Source organism: Trifolium pratense, linkage group LG3 (genome assembly GCF_020283565.1).
Source record: "Trifolium pratense cultivar HEN17-A07 linkage group LG3, ARS_RC_1.1, whole genome shotgun sequence".
NCBI classification, from domain to species: domain Eukaryota; kingdom Viridiplantae; phylum Streptophyta; class Magnoliopsida; order Fabales; family Fabaceae; genus Trifolium; species Trifolium pratense.
In genome coordinates this window covers 146,980-159,626 of record NC_060061.1, presented here as the reverse complement: position 1 = coordinate 159,626, position 12,647 = coordinate 146,980, and the positions used below count along the sequence as shown (strand labels likewise).

Here is a 12,647-nt window from a genome sequence, read left to right as displayed (position 1 = left end):
AAATTCAAAAGAATTAAAAAGACTCTTTTATATTTGATAACTAAAAATAATTATATAATTTTTTTTATTTACTAAGTGGTACGAATATTTGTGGATACATATACCATTAAATCTGCATCCATATCCATTAACTATCGGGTAGTTGAAATATCTATTTATCTTACCCACAAATATCTATTAAACTACCCGCTCCGTGTTTGTGACAGATTTTATCGGCGGATATCCACGAGTACGAATATTTTTGCCATCCCTAGCTAATCGTAAATGGGATGATTCACATTCAACCAATAATATAGTCCCTTTAAGTAATAAAACAACCTTTAGGTTGTATATTTTAGTATATAGAAAATGCTTTTGTTTTCATTATCAAAATGTCATTTTCATTTTTAAAATTTCAGTATTTAGAAAGGAAAATGATGTTTAGTACGATTTAGTACAAAAACGAAAAACGCGAAGGTTATATGAATTGCAGTTGCAATACCAATCCTCCCCTGATTTCCGTAAAACAAGGGAGTTTACACTCTAACCCACCACTAATAACATTACACGTCATCATTCTTGTATTTAGTTAATTGCATGTTTCGTATCAAATAGCATTGCTCGTTTAGAAAACGTGTTTGTTTTAAATTTTTTGTTTTCAATGTCAAATGAAAAGCAGTTTTCTGATTTGACTAATTTTTATTTTTAAAATTGTCTTATGAGTGATTTTTATTTTTTGGTCCACTTATTTTTTTTTCTAAGCAAAACCATTTATTTATTCAATAAAAATAAGAGTACCAGATAGGTAAATTTTAATATGGACCACTTCATCAAGTGGTCCATGGTGGACCAGTCATGAATAACATTATAACGAATATGTTTCTTCAAAAAAAAAAAAAAATTATAACGAATACGAATTTTATAAAATTCACCGTCGGGTTGAAAGTTTATATCATATAGATCATCTATATAGAAAAAATGAAAATCATTTGATATGTTATTGAGACTCATCAAAATTAACTGTTTATTAAATACTATAAATCCTGATGTATCTCAATAACATATCAAATCATTTTCAATTTTTCTAAATTTTTGTATGGATGATCTATATGATATAAACTTTCAATCTAATGACAAATTTTATAAAATTCATATTTAGTAGATCACTTGTCCATGGTGGAGCCAGGGACGGACCTGGAAGGGGGCAAGCAAAAATGTAGGATTTTTAATTTTAATTTTTTTTTTAAAAAGTGACGATTTTACATCTGTGGCCATACGAGACAGAGGTAAAAAGTGTTGATTTTACATCTGGCGTAAGTCAGATGTAAAACGCGTAAACTTACTACATCTTGTGCGTCTATATCTGTCAGGCTTCAGATGTAAAATAGGTTTTTGGCCAGATGTAAAAAGTGTTTTCTGTACTAGTGCCCCCCTTAAATACATAATAGGCTTAAATGCAGTTTTGCCTCCCCTGTTTTGATTAAATCAGAATTTTACCCCCCCTATTTTAAAACGTGGACTTTTACCCCCCCTGTTTTATAATATTTTGGATTTTGCCCCCCTAATATTCTGCTTTCGAGTCACAACTTCAAAGTTTCGCACACAACTCAATTTGGATCAATAATTCACCAAACAGATATCGAAATGACCGTAATCGAGTTATCTTTCCACAGAATCAAACTCCACTAAATTTGGAGTTACAAAGAGAGATTAATTACCGTTTTAGTCCAGATATCGAATGTTTGTCCAATTACTAATTTTGCAAAAATCTAGTTATGACCTTCAAATTCAACATCGTCTACCAAACACATCGTAACTCCAAATTTGAAGAAATTTAAATGACAACAAGGGTAATTTTGTTAGCTTTCCGGACATGTAAATACTATTGAAAAATGAGCTACAAGGTGAGAGACATGACAAAAATACCAGTAGTAGTTCCATACAATAATTAATTTGGACAGACCTTCACTAAAATGATAATTAATCTCTCTCTATAACTCCAAATTTAGTGGAGTTTGATTCTGTGGAAAGATAACTCGATTACAGTCATTTCGATATCCGTTTGATGAATTATGGATCCAAATGGAATTCTGTGCGAAGTTTTGAAGTTGTGACTCGAAAAGAGATTTTGTGCAGAATATTTGGGGGACATACCTTCACTAAAACGGTAATTAATCTCACTTTGTAATTCCAAATTTAGTGAGGTTTGATTATGTGGAAAGATATCTCGATTACGGTCATGTCGATATCCATTTGGTAAATTATTGATCCAAATTGAGTTGTGTGAGAAGCTTTGAAGTTGTGACTCGAAAGCAGATTTTGTGCAGAATTTTTGGGGACATACCTTCACTAATAGGGCAATTAATCTCTCTTTGTAATTCCAAATTTAGTGGGGTTTGATTCTGTGGAAAGATAACTCGATTACGGTCATTTGGATATCCATTTGGTGAATTATTGATCCAAATTGAGTTGTGTGCGAAGCTTTGAAGTTGTGACTCGAAAGCAGAATTTTAGGGGGGCAAAATCCAAAAAATTATAAAACAGGGGGGGTAAAAGTCCGCGTTTTAAAATAGAGGGGGTAAAATTCCGATTTAATCAAAACAGAGGGGGCAAAACTGCATTTAAGCCTATATAATATATCCTATTCAATTAGCATATTATATAATTTGTAATTATATCTAATATTTATCATTTACATTATATAAATAAGAATTTAATTTATATGTATTTACGGTGTAAAAATATTTATATTGTCGAACAATTATAAGTGTTGAATTATTAAAAATATAGCCTTTTAATTAACAAAAAATTAGCTGTTTCAAGTGGTAAGAGTTTTGGGTCTGTTAAGTAAGTGGTCAAAAGTTTGATATTTGGCTCTTGCGTAGGAACAAAGTTCGATTGAGGGGAAGAACTCATCTTATGTGTCGCACATATTTCCCGGATGCGATTATTTTTCCGTCACCATTAAACAAGAATTTCATAAATATAACACAATAACATAAAAAATATTACATGGACAATATAACATAAAAATCTACATTTATTTTTATTATCTTACTATTTTTCGACCCACAGTATAATAAGCTTTTGCATCCTGGGTGGACCACTTCCAAAACTCCACTAAATTATGTGTTAGAAAATCGGACAACACAGCCCAAAGAAAGCAAATATACACAACACCACCCCACCTTCAGGCTGCAATAACTAGAACATGTACCAAAAACAAAAAAAAAAAAAAAACAAAATCAACCTAAACATTTTTTAAAATTGAAAAATGTAGATAAATTCATGTTTTTCTAATGATAATACCGTTGAATTTCAAGTGTGAGTAGTTAGGTCTCACATCGATTATGAATAGGAAGAATGTTGGATTTGTAAGAAAAATGATCCATTAACCTATATCTTAATATTTTAGGTTGATATGTGGCATCTCTCAATATTTGACCTGTTATTTTTTCCGAACTACTTCGAACTTTCCACAAATACCACTATCTAGCAACTTCTAAAATCTCTAAATTCATGTATTATATACTCCTAATCTCAGTAGAATGCCGATTTGACAGTGTACTTATCCTCCCTTGCTTTATGCACCACCAATAGTATCTTATCTTCCAATTTCTTCTCTGGAGTATACTGATAAAAGATGTTTTAATCACTTGTCAATAAGTACGTAAGTATTTAAAATTCTTATTCATTGACATGCACGTCCTGCTAACACCTTCTCTTATTGTAGCTACTCGCGTTAAGAAATCTCAACCATTTATTATTGATCGGACAGTTGATAATGACTACTGCGTTGATGCATTTACTGCAGGCAACCCTTTTTCCATTCTCCACGTGTATCCTTATTGACACGAGGTGTGTTATATAAACACAAAAAAGTTAGACAAAAATACAACATCATTTTTTCTTCACACACAACACGAATATCGAGGCATGTAACAAATATTAAAATAAGCAAAAAATGTAGTTTTATTGTATTTTTGTTAATAAATTATGTTTAAATAACATTTTCATATTGACACACTGTTCAATTTTAGCGGGGCACTCTTCTTGCCTTCATGAACAATCATATTGTGTATATATATCATTATAGTTTCTCAATATCTTCAAAAAAAATAGTTAACCAAAAGTCTCAACCTCTCTCTCTGTTCAACACACAAATCTGAATAATGAGAACTCCTTCTCTTACACTTGTTTCTGAATCTTTCATCAAACCATATCCCTCAATGGAAAACTCAAAACAAATATGCTATTTAGCACCTTGGGATATTGCTATGTTATCTACACACTATATCCAAAAGGGTCTCCTCTTCAAAAAACCAACATCATCATCATCACTAAACCAACAACATTTCATTGAGAATCTAGTTGACAAACTCAAACACTCCCTTTCGCTCACACTTTTCCATTTCTATCCTCTCTCAGGTCGTCTTGTTATCAAGAAAATCGAACATCCTCCTTCTTACTCTGTTTATATAGATTGCAAAAACAGTCTTGGTGCTAAATTTATTCATGCAACTTTAGATGTCACCATCAATGATATTCTCTCACCTATCGATGTCCCACACATTGTTCATTCCTTTTTTGATCACCACAAAGCACTCAGCCATGATGGTTGCACCATGTCTTTGTTATCTATTCAAGTCACTGAATTATTAGATGGTGTTTTCATAGGTTGTTCCATGAACCATTGCACTGGGGATGGAACTGCTTATTGGAATTTCTTTAACACATTTTCCAAGATATTTCAAAATGATAATCACGTTTTCGGTCCCATTTCACATCAACCTATCAATACTAGATGGTTTCCAGAAGGTTATGGTCCAATTATCAACCTCCCTTTTAAACACGAGGCCGAGTTTATTTATAGATATGATGAAACAGCTAATTTTAGAGAGAGAATATTTCATTTTTCAGCAGAGTCTATAGCGAAACTTAAAGCAAAAGCTAACAAAGAATCTAATACAAATGAAATCTCTTCGTTTCAATCTTTATCAGCATTAGTTTGGAGATCTATAACTCGTGCACGTCACTTAGAACATGATAAGAGAACGACTATTAAGTTGGCTGTAAACAATCGAACAAGAATGAAACCGTCTCTTCCTAACGAATATTTTGGGAATTCAATTTCTGCAACGAGTACTGAAACGACAGTAGGGGAGTTGTTGGAGAATGATCTAGGATGGGCAGCATGGAAGATTCACATGGCCATTATAAATCATGATGATAAAGTGGTGAGAAATTGGGTTGAAGAGTGGTTACATTCACCTTTTGTGTATAAAACAGATCTGTTCTTTGATCCTTATACTGTGATGATGGGTAGTTCACCTAGGTTTAATATGTATGGGAATGAATTTGGAATGGGAAAAGCTTTGGGTGTTAGAAGCGGGTATGCAAACAAATTTGATGGAAAAATAACATCATATCCAGGTCAAGAAGGAGGAGGGAGCATTGATCTTGAAGTGTGTCTTTCACCAGATAAAATGATGGCGCTAGAAACCGATGAAGAGTTCATGAGTTCAACTTCGGTGTTTAATCCGTTGTTCTAGTCTTCGGGTATAATATTCTTGGGATGGGTAGAATATTCTACTCTTTGATAATGGTCTTAGGATGGGTAGCACTCTAGGATGGCCGGGTAGAATTAATATTCTTGTCATTATATTTGTAATTATTTTCATTTATGTTTGTCATAGGTTTGGCTTACACATTATTATTGTAGCCTTTTATGATGATAATGAATAAAGATCAAGGCATTACATTCGTATTTGCTATAGTTACAATCACTACAAAAAATTTGGTGAATAACGACAAAATGATTGTGGCCGTTTTGGTGAATAAGCGACATTGAAGAATCCAAAATCACACTTATAGCATCACCAGAAAACCGAAGCTAATAGCGTCTGCCTATACATTTGATAATAGCTTCGCTTTAGCCTCTCCTTAAAGCGTCTGCTGGACGCAACTGTCTTACTTCGTCATTTAAGCGTTTACCACGACTTGGACGCTAAGCTGACGCTAAACACCTGTTGCTGTTAGTGTCCTTTTTTGCCATTTAGCATCTTATTTTGGCCGACGCTCCATAACAGTTTTGTTGTAGTTTAAGTAGAAAAAAAAAAAGGAAAAAGACAACTAGTTGCAGCAAATAAAATGCCAGAAAAATATGTTTATTTTAAAGAAAGACGTAGCGACAGTTTCTACCCAACGCTACTTCAAAACCAAAATTTTAGTTTAACCACGACGGTTCAAAACCGCCGCTGAAGGGTACAAAATTTTAAACTGTTTTCTTTTTTGCGACGGTTCAAACCGACGCTAATATATTCCGTCAGTTTGGAAAACCGTCGCAATGTGTTAACCCGACGCAAGGATTTGCAGCCTATGCCCAATCGTCGCTAGGTTGTTTTGCGGCAGTTGAAACCCGCCGCTAATATCCTCAAGAACCACCGCAAAACACTAATTTTCTTGTAGTGAATCTCCAATTGTGTTTCGAATGGGCATGATGATTGATCCTTATACTGTGTTGATGTGTAGTTCACCTAGGTTTAATATGTATGAGAATGAATTTGTAATGGGATAAGCTTTAGCATTTAGAAGTGGGTGTGCTAACAAATTTAATGGAAAAATAACATCATATCTAAGACTAGTACTGCAGAAACAATTTGTTAAATTTGTCAGAAATAACATTTTACATCGGTTCTGTTACTGAAGTGTTTGATGTGGATGTAATAACACAAAACGATGTAAAATGTGCATCATTTACATTTGGTGTTTCATGTAACAAATGTGAAAAGTTTATTTTCTTTATTAAAAAAGTGGTAATCTATTTTCTGCCAATATGACTTGCACGTGTGGATTTAAAACCAAACTATATCGTTATGGCATATATGACAAATTACAGGATAAAAATACAAATGAACTTTGTTCAAAAAAAAAATACAAATGAACTCAACTTGAGGATAACAAAGCATCTATCCTTACAAGAATAAAAGAAAAACAACATTCCGAGTTTATAAAGAAAAAGAATATCAAGTTACTGTTAACACTTGCTAAGAAGAAATTTTATGCTTATGTAAAATATGAAATTAAGATGAAAATTGATGAAAATATGTGTAAGATTAAAAGAAAGGGAAGAAATTGTGCACAAGAGTGCTGCAGCGATGGAAGATAGTCTCTATTGTACAATGGGTGGCGGTGAAGGAATTTCGAGTTATGTGGGAGAACGAAAAGCCAAGCACCAAGAGCAAAAGAGTAAGAGACCAAGCATGTAACGCATTAAATATCACATTATTATATTTATATGACTTTGGCTAAAATGAAAGAGTTGGATAAGTGGTCCACGATGTACCACTTGCCAATAACTTTATAACGAATATGAATTTTATAAAATTGACGGTTAGATTGAAAGTTTATATCATATACATTACTAATGTCTTGGAAATATAAATGGGTGAAGGCTAACATGCACAACTGTCTTAAGTGGTGCACCACTTGCCAATAACTCTATAACGAATACAAATTTTATACGAATTTTTGAAAAATTGAAAATTATTAAATATGTTATTGACACCCATCAAGATTTAACGGTTCATGATTTTTATTGAATACCGTTAATCTTGGTAGATCTCAATAACACACCAAATGATTTTCAATTTTTTTAAAAATTTGTATGGATGATCTATATGATATAAACTTTCAATCCACCAATAAATTTTGTAAAATCTGTATTCATTATAGGATTATTGATAAGTGTTGAACCGTATTTGTAGTTAAATAATGCTTGCAGAGTGTAATTTCAAATGTTCAAATTTTAAATTTGTACTGTCGACTTTCAATCGTAAAGTCTATGATGCTGAGACTACGTGGTTTCCCAAATAGACCAATTGACATTCAACAAATAACATATTCATTTTGAAGTTCATGTCAAAAAAAAAAATTCATTTTGAAGTAATAAAAAAATATGTAGTTTTAAATTTTGGTATATTGAAAAGGGTTTTGTTAATCTAAAAGTAAAATTATGAATTTAATTTATATGTACCGTCAGTCTAAAGTTATTTTACACATGCATCTAATAATATACTGACACATCATGTATGATATTTAAAAACACATGATGCATGTGTCACATTCATTAAATGATGTGACAACGCATCATTAGATATATGTGTAAAGAATCTTTCCACCGACAATGCACATCAATTAAACTCTAAAATTATTATATTGAAAAAATAAAAATTTAATTTTTAATTTTTTTTTCTGACTATAATTTTTAAAAAGTTAAATGCGAAACATTTAACGGGAATATTTTTATAGTAAGTTATTATATTTTTTATTATAAAAATGCGTTTATTTTAAAATTTTGTTTGCATTCTCGAAATGTCATTTTCATTTTTAAAATTTCAGTATTAAAAAAACGTATTGGTTTTAAATTTTTGTTTTCATTCTCAAAATATCATTTTCATTTTTAAAATTTCAGTATTTAGAAAATGCGTTTGTTTTAAATTTTTTGTTTTCAATGTCATTGAAAAGCATTTTTGATTTGTCTATTTTTCTTAAAAAATTGTCTTAAGACTTATGTCTGATTTTTAATTTCTAGTCCCTCTTTTTTTTTTTGTAAGCAAAAACATTTATTCAACAAAAAAGTTTTTTTTATCGAACATTGTATAATATATGTAGTGGATTGGGGATCAAATTCCGGTCATCCCACCTATCCACCTTAAAAGTAGAATTTCTAACCACTAAACAACTTGAAAAAAAAATTACTCAACTCTTACAAAAATATTACTAGTTCAAACTCAATATCAAATTGGAGAGGAAACAAATTCTTCGCAGTAACTGCGTTAACGTTGTAACTGTTTCCAACCGTCAAATGGACAGATGAGATCAAAACCGTAAGAAATTGCATTGAGTGAGTCAAACCATTTGATTATTTTTTAATGGCCGACATTACTTAATGTGTGAAACTGCGGATAGCAATGACAGCAAGCAATCAGGATAAAGTGGAGAGGCATTATTTATCTTCTATGGTGTTCCACCAAATTACGTGCTAGAAAACTAGACGAACACAAACACAAACAGAACCTACAAGAAATTGTGGATACAAACAAGCAAATATACACCACACTACCTGCAGGCTGTAACAACTAGAACCTACACCAAAATGCTAAGGTTCTCTGTGATACATAAAAGAAAAAAAAAAAAAAAACAGAACCCCTAGCAACTCGTGTTTTTTCTAATGCTTTCTGGCACCTGCTAAAATCCATAAATTCATGTATGCAATTGGATTTAGCGGTAGATATGGCTGCTGCCGAGGATCTTTGCATGTAAGAATGCCGACTTGACGGTACACTTATACTTATAGAAGATATTTTTGTTAAGAAGTCTTACATTACGGCGAGATAGTTTGAATATCTGTTTATCAAGGAGATGTAATTTTCATCTTATAAATCGATTTGGTAAGATTGAATTTGGCCCAACTCGCAATTCTCTAATGGTATATATCAGAGTCTCCTCCATAATTCACCGAATATGTGTTTATAAAACAGAGACAAAGTCGATTTTATAATGTTGTGTTTGACCCAACTTTTAAGAATTTTAATGATTTAAAATTCTTATAGTTCATTGAGATGCACGGTGCACCTCATGCTAACACCTTCCAACATTGTTAAATTTTAGCGGCGAACTCTTCTTATTTATTGTCATCATACATGTACACTACACAATATTAAATAATCATCTCTATACTTTCTTAATATCTTCAAAAGAATTAGTTAGACAAAAATCTCTTCAAAATAAACAACCTCTCTCTGTTTTAAAAAATGAGCAATCCTTTTCCTACACTTGTTTCTGAATCTTTCATCAAACCATATCCTCCAATTGAAGACTCAAAACAAATATGCTATTTAGCACCTTGGGATATTGCTATGTTATCTTCACACTATATCCAAAAGGGTCTTCTGTTCAAAAAACCATCATCATCATCATCATCATTGAACCAACAATATTTCATTGAGAATCTAGTACACAAACTCAAACATTCTCTTTCTCTCACACTTTACCATTTCTATCCTCTCTCAGGTCGTCTTGTTATCAAAAAAACCAAACACCCTCCTTCTTACTCTGTTTATGTAGATTGGAAAAATAGTCTTGGAGCTAAATTTATTCATGCAACTTTAGATATCACAATCAATGATATTCTCTCACCTACTGATGTCCCACACATTGTTCATTCCTTTTTTGATCACCACAAAGCACTCAGCCATGATGGTTGCACCATGTCTTTGTTATCTATTCAACTCACTGAACTATTAGATGGTGTTTTCATTGGTTGTTCCATGAACCATTGCATTGGTGATGGAACTGCTTATTGGAATTTCTTTAACACATTTTCTGAGATATTTCAAAATGATAATCATGTTTCGCATCAACCTATCAACACTAGATGGTTTCCAGAAGGTTATGGTCCAATTATCAACCTCCCTTTTAAACACGAGGCCGAGTTTATTTATAGATATGATGAAACAGCTAATTTTAGAGAGAGAATATTTCATTTTTCAGCAGAGTCTATAGCGAAACTTAAAGCAAAAGCTAACAAAGAATCTAATACAAACAAAATCTCTTCGTTTCAATCTTTATCAGCATTGGTTTGGAGATCTATAACTCGTGCACGTCACCTAGAACATGATAAGAGAACGACTATTAAGTTGGCTGTAAACAATCGAACAAGAATGAAACCGTCTCTTCCTAACGAATATTTTGGGAATTCAATTTCTGCAACGAGTACTGAAACGACAGTAGGGGAGTTGTTGGAGAATGATCTAGGATGGGCAGCATGGAAGATTCACATGGCCATTATAAATCATGATGATAAAGTGGTGAGAAATTGGGTTGAAGAGTGGTTACATTCACCTTTTGTGTATAAAACAGATCTGTTCTTTGATCCTTATACTGTGATGATGGGTAGTTCACCTAGGTTTAATATGTATGGGAATGAATTTGGAATGGGAAAAGCTTTGGGTGTTAGAAGCGGGTATGCAAACAAATTTGATGGAAAAATAACATCATATCCAGGTCAAGAAGGAGGAGGGAGCATTGATCTTGAAGTGTGTCTTTCACCAAATAAAATGATGGCGCTAGAAACCGATGAAGAGTTCATGAGTTCAACTTCGGTGTTTAATCCATTGTTCTAGTCTTTCATAGTAAATATAGGTGTTTAATATTGACTGGGAATTGGATTTCCCGCAATAACCGTCCGATCTATGCCTAATGGCTGAGATTTTTAAACAGTGTTAAAATTAATATGTAATCTCGACCATCTAATTACAAATCAACAATTGTGATCAATTATTGTGTATAATAGTGTACTTTTACTACAACTCTACCTTTTAACATTTTAAAATTAATGGCAAATAATGGTTGTCAAAAAAAAATTAATGGCAAATAATGAGTTCTAATTTGATTTTGGTTTAAAATTAGTTTAACTTATAATACATATATTTCATGTCTTTCTTAAACCAACAAGACATTTTACACTATAAGTTAATCACAATCATCGCAAAAAAAAAAAAAAAAAAAGAGTTATCGGTGTAAATTAATTTTCAACTCACACCACTACCAAAAAATGTGAAAAATATATAATAGTGCTCCTTAAACGAAACTTATTTTCAAAAGTGTCCTTAAAAAAAAGGAGACACTTAGACAACGCTAAAAATGTTGTCTAAGATACTAACTTTTTATAGCTCTTTCAGTAATTCAGTAAAAGTGTTTTCATACGGTTCGGGGAAAAAAAAAAAGGAAAAAATATATGTTTTACTTTGGATAGCGCTTGATAGAAAAATGCTATATAAGATATACGATTAAACGGCTCTTGTAAATGGTTAAAAAAAAATAAAAAACATAATTAAAACAAAACCCTTTCAATGTACAAAAAAGATAGTAAAACCGTTTCAATTTTCCAATTATTCCTCTTTGACTCTTTCACCAATAATCTTGATGTGTGGAGCAAATACGATTAAAGCAACCAAACAATGAGAACGGCAATAACAATCACAAGAAAAGATAAAATGGCGATAAATAAAGAACACAATAGAATTGTTTACCCATTTCGGTAAAAAACGACCTACTTTGAGAGAGAGAGAGAGAGAGAGAGAGAGAGAGAGAGAGCAACTTTCCGTTCCACTATCAAACTTGAAGTACTTGCTACAAAGAAACTCTCCAAAGAGATTACAAGAATTAGCCATTGTCCTAATTCTATACTTTGCCCGAATTTTTTCCCATGGCCAAGAAATTCAATATGAAAAGTGTTTTAAGGTGATAAATCAATCCCAACCCTAGTGTTTGCCCAAGAAAAGTTCTCTTATAAACTCTAATCTTTTGTTGGCTTCAGAAACCCTACAATCCCCTTAAAAAAGTCAGAAAACGCACAACCTATATATAGGCTCGCGCGCTGCGCCTAGGTGCAACCTCCCGCGCCTGGGCGTGAACAGGAAGAATTGAGCCCAGCTCCGCACGTATAGGTGCCAGCTCCCATGCCTGGGCGCGAGCAGACAAAATCTCCCGAAAACATGATTTTTTGATTTTTATGATTTCAAGGCAATATTCAACACTCTTGAGTCACACAGAGAACCAAATCACATCTGATCAAAATTTAAGTGTTCACTGTTCTATGATTC

The 12,647-nt window shown here is 32.4% G+C and overlaps 2 protein-coding genes across 2 annotated transcripts; both read left to right on the top strand.

Moving 5' to 3' along the window:
* The first annotated feature begins 4,111 nt into the window (after positions 1–4,111).
* Positions 4,112–5,746, top strand: LOC123917592 (uncharacterized acetyltransferase At3g50280-like). The gene has a single exon (XM_045969354.1). The coding sequence runs from the start codon at positions 4,152–4,154 to the stop codon at positions 5,529–5,531; it is 1,380 nt and encodes a 459-aa protein (XP_045825310.1). The 5' UTR covers positions 4,112–4,151; the 3' UTR covers positions 5,532–5,746.
* A 4,048-nt stretch (positions 5,747–9,794) lies between these two features.
* LOC123917098 (uncharacterized acetyltransferase At3g50280-like) lies at positions 9,795–11,165 on the top strand. The gene has a single exon (XM_045968723.1). It carries the CDS (start codon positions 9,795–9,797, stop codon positions 11,163–11,165), a length of 1,371 nt encoding a protein of 456 aa, XP_045824679.1.
* Positions 11,166–12,647: the final 1,482 nt, after the last annotated feature.

What these genes read in the sequence shown, in the direction of transcription:
- LOC123917098 (XM_045968723.1), top strand. Translation starts at nt 9,795, where the DNA reads ATGAGCAATCCTTTTCCTACACTTGTTTCTGAATCTTTCATCAAACCA.
- LOC123917592 (XM_045969354.1), top strand. Translation starts at nt 4,152, where the DNA reads ATGAGAACTCCTTCTCTTACACTTGTTTCTGAATCTTTCATCAAACCA.